Raw genomic sequence first — 19715 nt, forward strand, 5'->3', positions numbered from 1 at the left:
CTTCAACGGAAGCAAATTTAAGTACTTTCGGTTTGATAACTGAAGTGACAAGTTTGTCAAATTAATGACGTTTGATTGAGTTGACAGATATGGTTCCTAAGTAAAACTCTTACGAGTTTGATCCTGGGTTCCCAAAGATCCCAGATATAAGCTTTCTAGATTCTCCAGATCTCGCATCCCGTGTGGAATCCGGTTTGTACATTGTGTAGGAAATACCATTTTTGTCTATGTCTAAGAACAAGTCATTGTCCCACAATCTCGCCCTGGTATACTTTCTTCCTGAATTTCACCGCTAGCGACGCTCGATCGTCGACCAGTCATGTAGTAGTAGTTGGGTCCTCATAGCCAGTTATGTAAGAGGTTCGTTAGCCCTTAGTAAGAGTCACCGACTCTCGTGCGTTAGCTCGTTCGGCTCCTGGTAGTTGATGTTTAATTGAAAATCATCATCCTTCTTTTTGACGAGCAGGAATGGGGTTACCCAAAAAGGAACATTTTGGTCTGTTATCTTCCTTTTCTATCCACTGCTAAAACTTCACTGTCAATCCTTGCACGATGGTATCTTTAGGTTCCGGGTAAAGTCCGGTTGTTCGGTTGGATATTAATCCGTTAAAGTGCTTAATAAGCATTTAAAGTGTCTTTAATATTATTTTTAGTGACACAAAGAATTCCCGACACTTTAGAAAGTGTCTAGTATTATTTTTCCACGCTTTTGCACTTTACTAGTTAGCTTAAATGCTGAATTTTGTTTTAAAGTTCAGGATTTTGTGTTTAGAACATGTTTTAGGCACATCTGGTCACTATAACTAATACCTAGTGACGCAGTTCTACAATCCTCTCTTCTCTACACTTCCTACTAGTGTAGTAAACTATTCCCGGCTCATACTGGCCTTAGAGATAGTGTCTGTCTGGTGCTGGCTATGTCAGCACATTTACTGGGTTATCCGTTCATTGTGCTACTGTGTTTTTGTGCATCAAGTTTGTCACTATAGTTTTGTGTAAATAATGGAGTGACAGTAAATAAAGTATGATGCATGTATGTGTATGTATCAGAATTTAAGAAGCAGTATATCCACAATTGTAAGCAAGCACAGTAATTAAGCATCAATTAAATATTAATTAATTCGTATGGATACCCGGTTTGGTGAGGGTTGTCACATAAAAGGCTCAAAGAGAATAAATAAGAAACATATAAAGTGACATGCATGTAGCAAAACATAAAAATAAGGCTCTAAAACTATAGACTAGGTAAAAGCATTCCTACTTTTTCTAATTCCCTATAGTTATGGCTCTGATACCAATCTGTCACACCCCAACCAATGGAGGAATCATCGGAGTGGGACTTGTTCAAGATTGCAAGAGACTTCATAACACTAATTGTGGCAATATTTAATTCAACCATTTTCATTTCATAGATAAATTGTCAAAGCATTACAAGAAATTCAAATAACAACATTGTTCAACATAACATAACAAAATTTATACAACACTTTAAACCTAAAGGTCTAAATGAGTATCTAGGCATCTTTGCTAATCCATTTTCGTAGCATCATCAATCCTCAACCTGTAACATGTTTAAAATACAATTCAATGCAGAAGCAAAGGCGAGTATACAAGTTTAAGCATGAGTATAAGTATAAAAGTTTAAAACGAATCCACATGGCAACTTAGTTTATACAAGATCAACCTAACATGGCATGCAATATTTCTAGCCAATCCTCTGTTTACGCAAGAAAGTTTAGTTAATTCGACATGACCACAAGTTTAAGGGGGGCGGTGTGTTACTCCTATAGCGCTATACATGTCGAATGGAGGCTCGTGAAAGCTAATGACTAAAACATATCACATAAGTATGGTCCACGTAAGCATCAAGTATCATAACATTGTATTCATGTATAAGGATTGTTTCCGTGCATTGAATAAAGAATAAGTTTAAGTGTAGTTTAATAGTTAAACATGTTACACCCAAATAAGTGGTAAACATAAAAAAAGGGGTTGCGAGTATACTCACAAATTTACATATGCTTTTCGATTATCCAATGTGACGAAGTTGATGAGGTTAGAAGGTTGAATGTGTTTGTTTAGGGATTTAGGAAGTTAAAACACAAGAATATAAGTATTCAAAAGTAATCATCTTTTAACACTAAGTACTTGTTCTTGACACTATGAAACCTCAAGGGTTATTGTTTTCATGAGTAATATACTCATTAGAATCGTAACAAGTCTTATGCCTTAGATGATGTTATTCTAATATCTTGACAAATGAACACAAGTCCACCATCAAGAGTTCGAATAGTATGTATAGGTATAAGTATTATAGGTATTATTTAGTCCATTAATCAAGCATGAGGTAGAAGATTATTCTTCATTTAGGCACCTCTAGTATCATGGAAGTCATGTAGGAGGTAGGAAGAACAAGCTTCCATTTAGGTACCTCTTATGGTTCACCACTAAACTTGATGTAAAAACATACAAGGAGGGTTATGAATTATGAATAATAAAAGAATATAAACAACTAGTCTATAAGAAATCATCGAGTAATGTGAGGATTTTATGTTGGACAACCCAAGTTAGTCCATAATCACTCCTACATTAAGTCTTGGACTTAAACATTACTTGTGGGATAAAAACCATAAACAAAACAGAATGTATATGAGGTTTAAACTCTGATTTTGAATGTCTCAACCTTGTTTTTAAGCCTAACTAACCATAAAAGTGGTTATAAGCATAAGGACATAGGTTTGAGATGAGTTAGACTCAAGTTGAACGAGTTTAGTAAAGATTAGATGAAATCAGAAATGAACAGTGAACTTTGGAGCCTTTTTGTCGGAGTTCCAGGGACTTATTTACTGTGAAAAACCCATGGAATCGAAGCTAAGGTCAATCCAAACACATAGGAAAAAGAATGGACTAAATTGGACAAGAAATGAAGAAGTTATGCTCATTTTCGTGAAGCTAGAACAATATGCTCGAACTTGATATAATCAGCTGATTAGAGGGTGTTTTTGAGTGAATTGGAAGTGTTTGTAAAGTGATTTGAGCTTGGAGGAGGCATCGTATTTATAAGGGAATGATTAGGGTTAAGTTGGTTAGGTCTTTAATGCAATTAGGTGATGGTTAGCAATAAAAAAAGACAATCAACACATCCTCCAAAGTTGCGGTCGTATGGCTGTTTCCAGCCATTAATCTTACCCTTTTTTTGTTTTAATAATTAATTGAGTATACAAGTGATCACATTATAGGGTGTTATTAAAGCAACTAAACTATGATATATAATGTGAATTTAGTATGTGTAAATTAGGGGGGTTATTGCACGGACCTCCCGGCCGCTGGAGTGATCCCACTCCACAAGCTAGCAACGTCCCAATGCTGCCTGGCGGTGAATACCCCATCCCGAGCTGAGTCCGTTTCCCTCTGGAAAGAAGGTGGCAGAATACCCCCTGCCTGGACTCGAACCCGGGTCTCTATGAAGAGTAGAGGTGGGACTGGCCAACTGGGACACCCCAGTTGGTTATTTAGTATGTGTAAATTAAGTAAAACAACCCACTAATATCAGCCATATAGCAGCCATATGCTGCGTTCGGTTATTGGCTGCCATCACTAGTTCCATTTTTTACAAGTTAGAAATAATATATTATGTTAGGTTTTAATTACCCTTATATTAATTATTACACATCATTTTGTTTAGTTGTTTAAACAAAAAAAAAGGACACTTATCTTATTTTCATGAAATCTTACGTTAGTATACTAATAGTATATTATTAGAGTTGTTGTTGTTGTTATTATTATTATTATTATTATTATTATTATTATTATTATTATTATTATTATTATTATTATTATTATTATTATTATAATTTAACCACGTATTTAATAGTTGACAAGCATGTATAAGTTATGAGTACCGGTATGTCGAGTATCGGTTGCGCGTATGCATTCGAGATTGATAACGTGTAATCCGAGTGTTGCAACACGTATAAGCATGTATAAAAAATAGAATTTCATTGCGATCTAAGTCTCGGATTTACAATGGTTTGAAACGAAATGCGAAATAAAAACAGAACAAGCTTCCAAAACTAAAAATACAAGACACGTTTTTTAATTAAGGAAAGTTACGAAAAAGCGGAGCGTTACACGATAAACCTGAAACCCAAAGAAAAGACCTGATGAACACCCCTATTTACAGGTTTCAACTTGTTACATTTAAATAAGTATGAGTTGTATTTTGTTAATTTAGAGAATATGGGATTCTGAATTGAAAAAATCCCATGTGAAAAATAGTACAAGTTTTTTTTTTTTTTTTTTTGAAAAATAACTTTCATTAACAAAACCACCAAAATGCCAACAAAGCCACCAAGGCGGAGGCTGAGAAGGCAAAACAAAAAACCAAATTACATGAAATTGAAATTACACCATTTTTTCCAATCTACCAACACATCATTGAATTTATTTCTAAACCACAGAAATCCTAAAGCTTTGATGTCCGCCAGGATAGAAACCACCGTTGTCGATGTATTAGAAAAAACCTTTTCGTTTCGTGCCTTCCATATCCGCCAACATATGATAATAACTATGTCTTGAAAAACCTTTCTCTTTATATCCGATCCAGGAATCCTCTTGTAAAGCTCGATCAAGTCGTGTATATCAAAAGCAAAAATACTAGGAACATTACACCACTCCGAGATACCTTGCCAAACAGCCGAAGTTAAAGCGCAAACCGTAAAAAGATGCCCCGTTGTCTTTTCCATATCTTCACAAAAAACACAAAGCTTACTACCCACATGAATGTTTCTTCTCATTAAAGCACTTTTAGTCGGAATTCTCTCTATCTCAACACGCCACTAAAAAATGTTACACTTGTTTGGCACCCACTTACACCACTCCATCTTGTACCAATTATCTCGAGCGACTCCACTATCTAGCCATCTCTTTACATTCGCAACCGTAAAAGTTTTCTCCTTGTTAGCCATCCAGTACCAATTGTCTTTACTATGCGTTAGAAACCAGTCATCGTTCAGAATCCTGCAGTCCGTCAATTCCAAAAGTTCCTGCACAGAAGCAGGGTTGTTCGACCAGTCCCAGACACATACCACAGCGCGGCCCCACCTGCATATTCGTTCAGCAACTGTGCAGTGTTTATTTCTCTCCAACCGAAACAACAACGGATATTTATCCTTCAACAAAGTCTGACCGCACCATTTGTCTAACCAAAACCGAGTCAAACCACCATACCAACTTCCACCTGCATGTTATCAAGAATTCTCTGATCGTTGACCTATATTTTTTTGGCCGCCTCCACTAAATGCTTCCAAACACCCGCGAAACAAGAATTAACCGGTAACAAATCCAATCTTCGGTTACTACCATGAATCACATCAACCATCTTCCTCCAGAGAGCTTGGTCTTCATTCTTGTATCTCCATAACCACTTCACCAAAAGCGCTTGATTAGTAATGTCCAATTTTTTTATCCCTAAACCCCCCCCCCACCACATCCTTTGGACTTGCGACCCTATCCCATGCCACCCAATGTAATTTTTTCACCTCTTCACTACCTCCCCATAAAAATCTTTTGATAAGAGCCTCCAACGAATTAACCACCTTCCTAGGCGCCTTAAACAGAGAAAAGTAATACGTCGGCAAACTTTCTAAAACCGACTTTATAAGGACCACTCTACCTCCTATAGATAACGTTTCCGCTTTCCACTTCGGTAAATGCTTACGAAAAACATCGACAACCGGATCCCAGTTAACCACTCTGTTCATATTCGCACCAACCTCGATTCCTAAATAAATGAACGGAATAACTCCCATCCTACACCCCAAAGCATCGGCCATCTTATCAATATCCTCATTATTTTTTCCAATCCCAAAAAGCGTAGATTTATGAAGATTAATTTTCATCCCCGAGCATAAATGAAAAATTCTAAGAATCCTCTTCAAATTATTAAAATTAAAAGCGGACCATTCACCCAAAATAATAGCATCATCAGCGTATAGAAGATGTGTCATAATCGATCCGTCATTAGGAAGACTAATACCATCAAAGGAACCACTAACACTCGCCTTCTTAAATAAGCATGAGAATGCCTATATAACAATAACAAATAGGAACGGAGATAACGGATCGCCCTGTCTAAGGAGATCCATTAACTAATTAGAAAGCGTGTCTTGTATTTCTGTTTTTGGGGAACTTGTATTCCTTGTAATCGTCTTTCGTTGTACCGTTGTAAAATCCGAGACTTTGATCGTAATAAAATTCATTATTCCTTACAAATTATACTTTGCATATTCGTACATGTTCATACGTTTGAATTCATTATACATATGATACTTTGTTCGTAATTCTTGAAAACGTGCGATAAACGTGACATACATGAATTATACATCATTTGAGCGTATACTATACTTATTCGCAACTCATATACTTAATCATACTTGTTTATACTTGTTCTTATGATTGAATTACATAAAAACCCCTTATAACATACCTTTTATGCATAAAACACCTTAAAAGTACCATACTAGAAACATAAGGGACTAAACTTGACAAGAAAACAACAAAGTTCTCCGGCCAGAGGCTCTCGCGCCCCGTGACTGTCCCCCTTTCCCCTCTCACGGCCCGCCAGAGGGCCTGATCCGCAGAAAGTTGTTTGCTGGTCTTCCATTGGGCGAATTTGGGTTTGTTAGTTGTGTTTTCTTCATTAATCACTCACCTAACTCACTCTAAACCTCACCTATAAAACCCACCTCATTTCCACTCACTTACCACTTTACAAACACATCAAATCCTCTCCAATACACTCTCTAAATTACACAAACAATCAGATTCTAGTCAGAAAGTTTAAGACTTTCCAAGTGAATTCTAACTAACTTTTACTTCACATTTCTACTTGTTTCTTCCTTCTTAACACTTGGAACACCTCTAGGAGTGTTTCCATAGGTTTTCCATGGAAAACCAAGATGGAACATCACCATATTTGAGGTGTAAAGTGAAGAAACTTCCTGTTTTGAATAAAATATTTCTAAACTTGAGTTTTCTTCAAACAAACTGATGTCCCTATGCTCCTAATTAAGTCTATGATTAGTGAGCCTAACTAAGGTTGTTTCATACAAATTAGGAGGTGTTTATTCACTTCAAACTTTCTGTTTTGTAAGGTTTTAACCCACAAGTGTTGTATCGTCCAAGCTTGTTCTTGTAACAAGACTTGTGTTGGTTTTGTGTGATTACTTGGAAGCTTGGGCTATCCTACCTTAAATCCACTACCTCACTTGATGATTTGTCCGTTGAATAATATGTACCTTTCATTTCCATCTTATCTTATTCATGACCATACTTGTTGTCCTTGTGACAACTTGTGCATTGGTGAATCTTACGAAAGAGGATAAAGGAAGGTTATCCTCCTACCTCCATGCATGACTTCTATGATACTCTATGATACTCTATGGACTTATACTTATATAAAAACCGAACCCTTGATGATAATCAAATGATTATTCTTCATGGTACTAAGTTACATCATCAAAGTACTTAACTTCTTATATACATATTTTATGTACTCTAAATCTCGGATATAGACATTCCTTAAGCTCCAATCTGAACACATTCATTCTCCTAATCTCATTAAACTCGTCAATACTTGGATAATCGGAAGACTTAGCAATTTTGTGAGTACACTTGATTCTTTTTCACTTTAACACACTTTGGGTGCAACATGTTTTAACTTGTTAAAATGCATGATTCATACAAACATGCTTTATTCACTCAATCCGTTATACATACTTTGTTATGCTTAGGTTCATGCTAGAATTCATGCTACTTGTTAGCCCACCTTAACAATTATGGCGCTATAGGAGTAGCACACCACCCGACGGGGTTTTGTTAAGTTATATTCTTTTTAGTCTCGATATTTCGGTATCGAGGGACACATATTATTCATACTTAGTTTCGTTACTTTTGTGGCGAGGGACACATATAATTCTTGTGGACACTTGGGTTTGACTTTTAGTTATGCATGCTAGTTTGACCTTGTATACCAAAATGCTATGTTGGATTGAGAAATACTTTTATACCTATGCCTTGTGTCTAAAACTAGTGTACTCGCCAATACGTTGTATTGAACTATGCTTCTAAAACATGTTGCAGGTTATTGATGATGTTGATGATGCATGGAACTTAGTAGGATGCCTAGAAACACATTTTAAATTTTGTGTATTGATTGTATTGTAATTCTTTTATTTCAAATTGTTATATTTGATTTCAATCCATGTAATCGACTTTTAGAAATGAAATGAAATTCGTTATTTAATTACTTGTCGCGAATTTTAGCGTTTTGTGTAATAAGAAATCTATTTCGTCTCACTCCGATGTTTTCGCCATTGGTTGGGGTGTGACAGATTGGTATCAGGGCCATAACTATAGTAAATAAGGAAAATTGTCATGCTTTTAACCTAGTCTATAGTTAAACATCATTCTTGACCATACTTGATTCATGTGTTAATTTCTTGTAACATCTTTATGTGCCATTTTCGAAATGCTTTCTTATGTGCTCTCATTTGTTTTATTATTCCAATAATATCTACAAAATCAAAGCCAATAATATTGGTTAATATTATCGGCTAACACAAACAACATAAGGGAAATATAATGTCTATTACGGTGCACGGGGCACATTCGGTGACCCAAGTTGCCGTGTGGGTACACCGCCGCCATCAACTCGGGGAGGGGAAGCGGGGTGGGGGATCGGTGAGAGGTTACCGCATGAGAGAGAGGAGAGAGAGAGAGGAGAGAGAGAGGGGAGAGAGAAAGGGGGTGATTGGTTGTTAATGTGGGTCCACTCTTTTTCCACCAATCATATTTTTTCTTCTTTTTTTATAAAAAAATAATTGTGAGAGTGGAGTGATGCCAACATTTGAGTGCAAAATGGGAACTTAAGAGAGCAGTTAACGTGGCACGTACTGATTGGGTGTGTATAAGAGCGGGGACTCTCCTAAGAGAGAAATGCCCCTCTCACCCTTAGAGTCAGGGACACAGAGAAAAAGTTTGTATACTACAAGGACTTAGATTACAAAAATAAAAGGGACGAATGAAAAGTGATCCCACTACTAGCCAAGAAAACACAAATTTTTTGTTTAACATATGTGTAATTGGATAAGCCATGGCTTGTCCGAGCAGCCCATTTTGTTCCTTCTCGCATACCCATCAAAACAACTTGGGTCGTAATTTTGTAATATAATTTATTTGTAACCATTATAACCTCAATATATCTATATCTATACCACTTTATTAAAGAAATTAGGTTTTTTATCCTTATGGTAATTTGCATAACTTTTAAGATGGTATACCAAAGGTCAAGAACAAATCTACATCAAACTCATATATTTTTGCCATGTTCTTTCATTTCTACCCTTGCTCTCTAAAATTCACATATGAAGGTAATTTCCAAACAATATGTTATTAAAGAAATTAGGTTTTTTACCCTTATGGTAATTTACTTAACAGTTTGTCATCTGATGAGCACATAGAAACCTAGAATATCCATTAATTGTATTTAAGGATATATAATCTTATTTCATATTTTTCATAAGAAACTTTCGTTGGGAAGAATGTATATCTGTTTTTGTAATGTTGCATGTAAATTATAAGATGAATATTAAAATTATATTTTAAGTATTTATCCATATTTAAGATGCAGACTACATTACACCAAAGAAACACCAAAACAAAAGCATCATTACATCATTAATCACTACTAAATAATAAATATTTTTTATTGTATCAAACATGTGTTTGGATGCGGGAAATATAGGTATATAGCTATTATGGAGAAAAATATTAATATGAATTTTTACCATTAAGGAAAAGCTCAACAATTGCATGTTTGATTGTGTGTACATGGGTTAAGCCTTCTACTAAATCTAATACTATAAGAACGTGATGGATTTATTAGTGCTTGATGGTGATGGAAGATTAATATTATATTTTGACTTTTTATTTCCATAAAAAGGCCGTCGTCGTAACAAATAGCCCACAAACGTCATATAGACACCAGAAACCCCAACAAGTACAATGCGACAAAACAGACATACCCGCTGCAACGCGCGAGCCTTCCCACTAATCCATTTATTATATGCATTACACCATCTCATCCACTCAAACAATATCAATATATATATATGTATATATAACCATCTATAGATTTTCATGGTTTTATGCGTCCATGTGAGTGTATTTGGAGGTCTTCCAGCTGTGGATGATTTCACCAAACACATCATAGAAAGTCACACCGATTTCATTTACGGTTACTCGGAGTGCCATGAAACCCTGACCATCGTAATAAAGCTTCATTTCATTGGGGTCCCATTGGTTAACATCGCCTTTCCATGCCTTTGATCCACCCCCGCTTGTTAGAAATTGAAGTTGACTGCACATGAGAGTTACTATCATCTATAAATGTTTTTTTTTTTTTTTTCTAGACTAGTAAAAGAAGAAAATACTCCTAGATAGTTACCTATTTTTACTACTGATGTGTTGTAAGCAGTGATCATGCCCATTTATGTAAAGATCCACATCATTTGCCTACAAAAAATTACCAGTGGTAGTTAGCGTTTCATACGCATATACATATACATGTAGATGTACCTACCTATACATATACGTATAGTATAAGGCATGTATCAATAGAATGGAATGATTATACATACCTCAAGGATAGGTAAAAGTTGATCGACAAGTTCTTGAGTGTTTCCATGATGTCCGGCACTGAAAAGTGTATGGTGGCCAATTACGAATTTCCACGTGGCACTTGATTCTTTAAGTGCCGTATCAACCTCCTATATGTACAACAAAAGGGCAACAATCAACAAAGATTACGAGCGCTAAAGCCAGTTTTTTTAGTGCTCAAATGTCTATTGTATGCCCCAATTTTCGGTCCAGGTCAAGTTGGTCACATAAATAATGATAACTTCTCATTTCAACAAGTAAAACCGAGAGCTAAAATGAAGTTTTTGAGGTAATCATAACTAAGAAGAAGTGATATATCGTTCAATAACCATTTTAAAAGTAATTATACCACTTAGATCGAACTTGATACTCTTTGTTTTTTACATTCCACTTTATTTTTCATATGCAAATAAGATAAGATAATGCTTATCAGCTTATGTGTTTAACTATTGAATATTTTAGATATATGTTTAACCATATATAAAAAAAGGGTCAAAGTAAAGTAGTTTGAAAAGTATAGCGGTCAAAATTAAAAAACCAAAAACAAAACTATTGTTGAGGATATTATGGATTAATATTCAGTAATGTTACCAATCATCTCAACTGACGTAAATCATACCAAAAAATTGTATGTTTCGACCTTGTTATGCCACAAGCTACTCGATGTACACCTTTTATTAATTTTCAATATATGAATATGCAAGATGTGATAAGTGTTGTCATGTTTCGACCTTGTTATGCCACAAGCTACTACACCTTTTATACATTTTCAATATATGAATATGCAAGATGTGATAAGTGTTGTAATTTGTGATGGGTTGAGTTTGAAAGAGTCTTGATCACACCTTTAAAACATTTGATAGATATTCTTCACGAGGAAGCACGCCTCTCCAATCGTATGTATGTTTTGTTTGATTGAAATATTTATCTTGAAATGGTGTTGTATCAACGAAGAAAAGTTCCACAATTCCTGAATAAAAACAATACGATATCTTAAAATAAATATAAATATTAGACATTGGTAGATGTGGCGTGTAGTGTGAATATTGATCCATCTACAAATATTAGATTGTGGTACATGTTTAACTTTAGAAAACTTGTATTTTTTTTTTTTTACTACATTATAAATATTTTGACTGAAGTAACTAATATCAAATTATTTATTAGCAACAGTTTATTTTACTTAAATAAATTAAAATATTTTTTATATTTTCAATCACTCAAAAGTATGCTGTTGTTAGCTTTTAAGAAAAAAAAAATAATCATATGAGATTATCTCAAACACTCAGGTAACCTTACCGCCAAAATGGTTGTGTATTTTTCACCTAGTTTTGATATATAGGTAGTTAAGGGTATAACTTTGAAATACATTATTCCACTAGATAAATATAAATTGTGGATGTACAAATAATCTTTTAATATAAATTATATTTTTTTATAGGTGATTTTGCATAACATTATTTTTTTTTATAAAAACACCACATATATATGTGTGTGGGTGTGTTTAGACTATTTTACCATTATATTATATAACAATACAAATATCATATAAAAAATAAATCTAAACACTTATACTTATCTTACAAATCACCTATCATTTATATTTGTATTATCCAATTTATTTATATAGCCTTTGCGGTTATAAAACTATTATATTTATATTTTTTTAACGTACAACATAAGAATCGTCGGGTACTCCGTACGCGGCACCCATTGGCCGAAAGGTAGCGTGCGGCAGCCCAACCTGCACGCACGGAGCCCCTAGCCCACCATGCCACCAGTTCCGGGGAAAACCCGACCCTGCACCCGCCCGAGGACACGACAATGCAGAGCCGGTAAAACCCGGGTAGATCATGAATCGAACTCAAGACCTTTCGATCAGAAGTCTTCCCTCATTTACTTAAAACCACTGAGCTATAAGTCCATGGTTACTATAATATTTATATTATTGTGGATCCTACACATGTACAAATACATTCACTTATATACAGATGTGCACGTGTACTGTGTTGTAAAGTAATATTTTTTCTTTTTTTTTTTTTTTTGAACGGCAAATTTGGATCACTGACGGACCACTGAAGTATCATCGTGCTACCAGAGGAACCACCCGATCATATCCATCTCCACTAGGAGATAATGCCACACCAATTCAGGAGGAAGCCCAATAAACATGGGAAAACCCCCCTTGTGAGAATCGAACCCAGGACCTATTGGTCCAAAGCCTTATCCCACCATCAAGATGCCACTAGGCTATAAAGCCATGGGCGTTGTAAAGTAATATTAAAAACATATTGATGTACCTGAATCTACAATAAATGATCTAAGACAAAGCCATCTACTGTCCTTGTGCGAAAGAACAGGGCTCAGTTGTGCCATGACATCGCCCCTGTAATCATGATTTCCCAACACTAGAACATATATACACAACATCAGATTAATGTGTCATATAATTCATAATTTTAATACACTTACCAAAAGTTAATATATAAACGACACCAATGTGTCAAATAGCAAATAAAATTTTATCTGTGGGTTAATGTGGTAAGGAATTAAATTATAAATTTTATTTAGCAAATAAAAAAATGAATTCAATCCCATTTCAATTGTTTTAAAATGTTTTAAGCTTGTTTAAAATAGTCATTGTGGATGTTTAAAGAACATGTCATCTTTCCTCTGAAGCCCTCGAATTGGTGTAGGGTGTTCATGAGCCGATCCGAACCGAGTGAGGGCCTGTTCATGCTCGGATTGAATTATAACCGAGCAAATCGGTTCGGATCGATTTTGCAAAACCGAGCACAAAAATGATGCTCGTGCTCGGTTCGAATTTTAATCGAGCGGATCGTTTTCGCTCGGTTTTTTCTCAACAATAGAAAAAACATGTGCATCAAAACAAAAAAAAAAAAAAAAACCTTAAACGAAGACTATTACAAGGCACAAAATAACTGAAATCATGATCCTAAAATGTTCATAACTGAAATCAAATATGAAGCACAAAATAAAGTGCAAAATACAATTGTCATTTAGCTCAAAAGCCATAAACATCTTCTTCGGTCGCCGGAGCTAGGAGCAGGTGCCGGTGTCTCTAAAGTTCAGTCTTCACAGTTCACTCAATGTCGTAGAGTGTAGACACAAGTCGGCAAGTCGATGGGGAGTGGGGTTTAGGAATTAGGGTAAGGACTTAGTATTGAATTGGGCTAAATCTGATTCTTAGGCTTTGTATTTTTATGGGCTACTTATACTTATAAGTTATAAATCTTTAAAATCTATAATACATATATATTAATTATTTAATAAAAATAATTCGAGCGAAACCGAGCGATCGACGAGCAAGCGGACCTTTGCTTATGCTGGGCTCGTTTTCAAATCGAACCGAGCCGAGCGGCTCATTTAAAACTGAGCGGGAATCGAACGAACATTTTTCGGGCATTTTTTAAGCGATCGTCAAGCAGTTTGGACAACCCTAGATTGGTGTTTCAAGGGTCTAAACTGTTGATGTTAATAATTATTTGATTGTGGTATGCATTTATACGTAAAGTAACTTGAAATTGATAAGTTTTTGTTTCTATTATATGTTGTGTTCCACGTTGATAGAGAAGTATAAAACCTATGAGACATCAATGTCAATAAAATAGCATATCAAATTTTCCTAAGAATGAAAATTCTAACACTTTTCTCATGTAATTCCGACAAACAAGAATAGGTCTTAGTTTTGTGACAAAAAAAGCGACAAATTGGTATGCATTGGAATAGTGTCGGAATTTTCCGATGGATTTTTGATAGAATTTGTTTTCATTTTAACCATTAGTCGGAAATTCGTAGGAATCGGTGTGCATATGAAAAGTGTCGGAAATTTCCAATGGAATTGTTTACATTTTAACAATTAGTAGGAAATGCGTAGGAATCCAATAAAATAAATAAAATTAAAGATATTAAAATATAAAGTTTTATTATTTAAAAATAAATATGGTCTTTTTATAAGAAATTTTTTTGAATATCCGTAGGAAATGCGTAGGAAAATACCGACGCAAAAAAAATTATATTGGTTTTTTTATAATATTAACTCTAAACTTCTTAAACAAAGATTACTATATTTTGTTTATTCAGGTTTGTTAAACAAGATATATGAATCTTACCAGAGTACCATTGTTTTTGCAAGCTAGTTGCCGTATATATTTGAGTAAACGACTCATCAAATAACGGATCATCCACGTCAATCAATCCATCGTCGTAAAAGTTGTCTCCAGTTGATAAAATGAAGTCGACATCCATTTCTTCTCCGATTTTCCCCATCTTAGAAATAACCCAAAATTAGCAAAACTTATAATAAAAAATTAAAAATATATTGATTAGTTTTAGGGTTAAATCTGAAAAAACTGACATGATTAAATTATTATTCAAATTCAAAGTAGTTATTATTGAAGAACTGGAATTATTCAAAGTAGTTATTATTGATTTACCACGTTTAGTTTATGCGTGCATGTAGCTAGGATAATGGTGCCCCACCATGTGCATTTTCCCATTTCTGGCATAGAATAGGAACCATGTTTATTGTTTTGTTTCCCTTTAAATTGTAATTTAAATTGTAATCGATGCATTACTAAAAGAAGTGAAGAAAATTGCAACAAATATTTGTCTCTTCTCTATCTGTTTCTTTTGGAGTTTGATCCTCTCAAAGGATCACGTAACACTCACTTTCGGAAAGATACACCCCCCTATTTACTTCTTACACCCATTTATCTCACAAACTTGGGTGTGGGACCCATTATCTTTCCTCTCATAAGAGGGTGTAACAAGTAATAGGGGGCGTGTATTTAGGCTACCCGGTGTGGGGGGTCGTCCAAGCCCGGCCTAGTCCGGCAACGCCCCCAACACCATTTCCAGAGTGGCAGCGGCGTCCTAGACGTCTGCAAGGAGACGTTGGAGATGGGCATGTGAGAACAAAAAATTATGCCGTGGAACGGCTAGATTTAAAAAAATATTAATTCTTTCCAAAATCAATATTTATACCTACAAAATCACCCCATTTTTTACAAACTTCAACCCATTCTCTCACTCAACTTTATACCATTCTTTTACTTTTTATAAACTGATGCAGTTACGGAAGCATTCAAATGGCTCTAGAAGAATTAGTAATCAAAGACCGATAAAATGAACCAAAGGTTCCAAGAACACAGTTCTTTTTAATTAAAACTCAATCAAAAACTCCACTTAAATGTTCACCAACACCTTTATTTATACTAGACCCGAACAACCTTAGAGATAAACATAAATATAAAAGATAAAACATAAAACAAACTTTTAAAATTCAAATAACAAGATAGCCCTGCATCATACTCCCCCTCTTCGAAAAAAACTCGTCCTCGAGTTTTACCTTCGGTTCAAAGCCACCTGGGTCGTAAGGAACATCTAATCGTGACTTGTTCGCATTCAATTTGACCGGCTCAAATAATTCATCTGGGTCATCTTCTTTCGGATCTATTGGGTTAACGGGTCCCTCTATAGCCCTTTCCCCGTCAATATATTTATCTGATGAGAAGTTTGTATGGTCGCCCAACTGATTAAACGATACCAGAGTGGATCCAAGATATGGATCATATACGTGACCATGCAAGAAACCATTTTCCTCATATAATCCCACTGACTTACTATTTATTTTCATCTCCAAATGCAAAATCTTATTTGCATATTGTTTTCCACGTGTGCTATCCTCATGCATAGGTGGCATGAGGTTATCCATTTCATGTAACGCATATTTATCCATGAAAACCGGGATTAGTCCATCCAAATTAAAATCTTTTTCCATTTGAATTTCAATATTTTTGATAGTAGATCCCTTGGAAGACACCATTAAATTCCCCGTAATTGTTGGCTTATTGATTTGAAATTTCAAACCCGTTTCAACATCACCCGTGACACCACCATTAACCATCATAGTGTCACTCGTAACCACCGTAGCACCACCATTGGCCACCGCATCATCTTTAGAAATTGCAGCAAAAATACCTGGAGAAACCTTTGAAGGTTTATGATTGTCTTTTTCCTCTTCTTCCTCTCGATTGGTACCATTAACTGCTTGTTGCGACCAATAATATTCCTCTTCATCAGGGAGCATCCCATCCTCATCAAACTTGGGTTTGTCTTCGGGCTCACTCTCTAGATAGATTGGTTCCAAGAACCGGTGTGGATGACGGCTAAACGGCTGCTGCTCTCCGTCGCCACCTTCGTCCCAGACGATGGTGCTCGACTCGGTTTCCGTCTTGCGCATCTCCTGTTGCAACTCAAGATCTCGGACTCTTTGGCGGAGCCGTTTGATCTCTTCAAGATCCCGGACTCGTTGTCTGAGCCGTCTAATCTCTTCAAGATTTCGGACTCGTTGTCGGAGCCGTTTGATCTTTAGATCCCATGAATCAGGATCAACTCTGTCGTTGCCTCGGTCAGCGGTTCTACGAACATGGTGTCGATCTTCTCCACGAGCACGTGAACCACCAATGTTCTTGTCGATGCCTCGGTCGGCGACTCTTCGAACAAGAAAACACTCGCCTTCACGTAGAGCCATTTGAAAACCAAAGCTCTGATACCACCTGATGCAGTTACGGAAGCATTCAAATGGCTCTAGAAGAATTAGTAATCAAAGACCGATAAAATGAACCAAAGGTTCCAAGAACACAGTTCTTTTTAATTAAAACTCAATCAAAAATTCCACTTAAATGTTCACCAACACCTTTATTTATACTAGACCCTGACAACCTTAGAGATAAACATAAATATAAAAGATAAAACATAAAACAAACTTTTAAAATTCAAATAAGAAGATAGCCCTGCATCATAAACATTTCTTCTATTTTTGCCATGGAGCCATACAACCCGAACCCAAACGCGAACAAGTGGAGTTAGGATTTTTATCTTTTTAGGTTATTTTTTAACTTATGTAATGTTTGGTTTTTAATATTAATGATTTTATTTTATATATTATTAAATGTAAAAAAAACTAGATGAATTTAAAAAAATAAATAAATAACTAGGTGGGACAGGTCCATCACCCATTTCCTTGCTTCCATCATTGGAGGTGTATCCTCCAAGGATATGACGTGACGCCTGGAGAGTCATCCTTGAAGGAGGCCCATCACCCATACCTAGTAGCCTTAGGCCATCTGGAGTGGAGTCGGCAAAGGGCTTCGGCACCGATCGGTGACCAATGCCTACATGTTTACCGAAATAGTTTTATCGATTTGGGGGAGAAATCGGTGAGGGATTACCGAATCGGGGTGAGGGAGGAGAGGGGAGAGAGTGGGGGGTATGTGGTGGGGTCTATGCATCTCAACCAGTCACACATTTTTTTTTAAATAGTTTACCAATTCATGAAGTGTATAACGATTGCCAACACTTTTGATCATAGTTTACCACTTTGACATGACACACTCTTATTGGTTAATTTTAAAGTTTACCACTTTCAAGTGTCTAATCACTCCCTACACCCTTAGACACAGACATTTTAAAAGGTGTATCGCACTTGGAATCGAAAAGACGCAAGCTCATAATTCACACGTGCTTATATTAATTGCATGTCATAGATTTTCTTGGCCATAAATCCCACATGTTATATGTGATTGTGTGGATTCCACGTATCTTTCATAGACTTAATTCAAATTTTGTAAATTACATTAATTTGATTGGTAAATTAGAAAAGAAAATTACTTGAAAAGCAACATGGGATTGGTTGTATAATCCTCTCCTTCCCCAGTCACCGATCACCAAAATGTCAAGAGACCCATCGGCTTTCGTCGGCAAATGCTCGAATCGTTGAAGCTCTGCCGCCACATTAACAGTAGCAACCACCGCGTAAACCACCAGAAGAATGGTGGTGTAGATTTTATTCTTCATAGCTGTCATGGCCAGTCTTATAATTTTGTACAACTGTACTTGAGTGAACTCTGTTTGGAGTTTGGGACTTCTTATATAGAGTAGTTACCATATTGGAATGGAAACTAGAATTACAATTTTAGCCTCAATACAAAAAATTATTTGTTCCACTCTTTATGCTTTTTTGTTGTTTTGTGTAATTGGCATCGACTTGAGGCTTTTCCATTTATTGATGTTAATTGTTAATTGTAACAGTGTCAATGTTACTTTATATTAGAAACAACCTTTTAATGCAGAAGCTACAAGCTTATAATAAATACATAAATAAATAAACAAATATATAAAAATAAATTAAATAATTTTATCATATATAATACGTACAAAGACTATGTCATTTACTAAAAAAATACAATAACAAAAGCTCATGTACCATCAACATTACCATATCCACACCAGCTAAGAACCCTAATTCTTCATCCCAAGTGGTCGACTTTCATGCTCAAACTTTTCTAACACCCTACCCGTCGACAACCACATTATCTGTCTTGAAATATCGTCCAATAGCAACCAGAAGCGCCCAATAAAGTGGTCATCCTACAATGGGATTAGATTACTATCTAGTAAACCCCGTTTGAACAAATCAAGTTGAACATGTAACATCCTGAATTTCTGTTATAAAATATAATAATAAAATAACATAATGTTTGAAATGTTTGTTATGGTGTCTAAAATAATTATTCTAATATTGTACCAAAGTGTTATGTTTTGAGGCTGAAAGTGGAAATTTAGCTTCAATGATCAAAAGTCAATATTTTAAACTAGAGGGGCTTATCATAAAAAAAAATACAAAAAAGAAAAAAATCTTGATGGAAACTTGTATACAGGTCAATTATTGCTATTTAACTTCACACACATGGATGGCCGAATCATTTGGGGGGGGGGGGGGAGGGGGATCCTTCGAATTTTTTGCTCAGTAGTGGATAGTATGTGGTTTTCGTATAGATATTTTTGGGTATAACGTTTTTGACCCCACGGTTTTATAGAAATTTTTAGGTCCGATGACTTCCCTCCCCCCGTTTAGAAATCTCAAACTTCGCCACTCACATATATGAATGTTCGGTAAAGTGTTGTGTACT

At 35.5% G+C, this 19715-nt stretch overlaps 1 protein-coding gene across 2 annotated transcripts; it reads right to left on the reverse strand.

Annotated features, from left to right (window-relative positions):
* Nucleotides 1-9955: 9955 nt before the first annotated feature.
* Nucleotides 9956-18729, reverse strand: LOC110872927 (purple acid phosphatase 8). 2 transcript variants are annotated; one of them, XM_022121834.2, is made up of 7 exons: nucleotides 18415-18718; nucleotides 14853-15009; nucleotides 13020-13127; nucleotides 11565-11689; nucleotides 10701-10829; nucleotides 10508-10575; nucleotides 9956-10420 (listed from the first exon to the last, which is right to left on the reverse strand). In XM_022121834.2, the coding sequence occupies exons 1-7, from the start codon at nucleotides 18607-18609 to the stop codon at nucleotides 10207-10209; spliced, it is 996 nt and encodes a 331-aa protein (XP_021977526.1). In that variant the 5' UTR covers nucleotides 18610-18718; the 3' UTR covers nucleotides 9956-10206. The 2 variants fall into 2 exon arrangements, with proteins under 2 accessions (XP_021977526.1, XP_021977527.1); XM_022121835.2 differs by lacking the exon at nucleotides 13020-13127 and having other exon boundaries at nucleotides 18415-18729.
* Between the last annotated feature and the right edge of the window lie 986 nt (nucleotides 18730-19715).

Source organism: Helianthus annuus, chromosome 8 (assembly GCF_002127325.2).
Source record: "Helianthus annuus cultivar XRQ/B chromosome 8, HanXRQr2.0-SUNRISE, whole genome shotgun sequence".
Taxonomy (NCBI): Eukaryota; Viridiplantae; Streptophyta; class Magnoliopsida; order Asterales; family Asteraceae; genus Helianthus; species Helianthus annuus.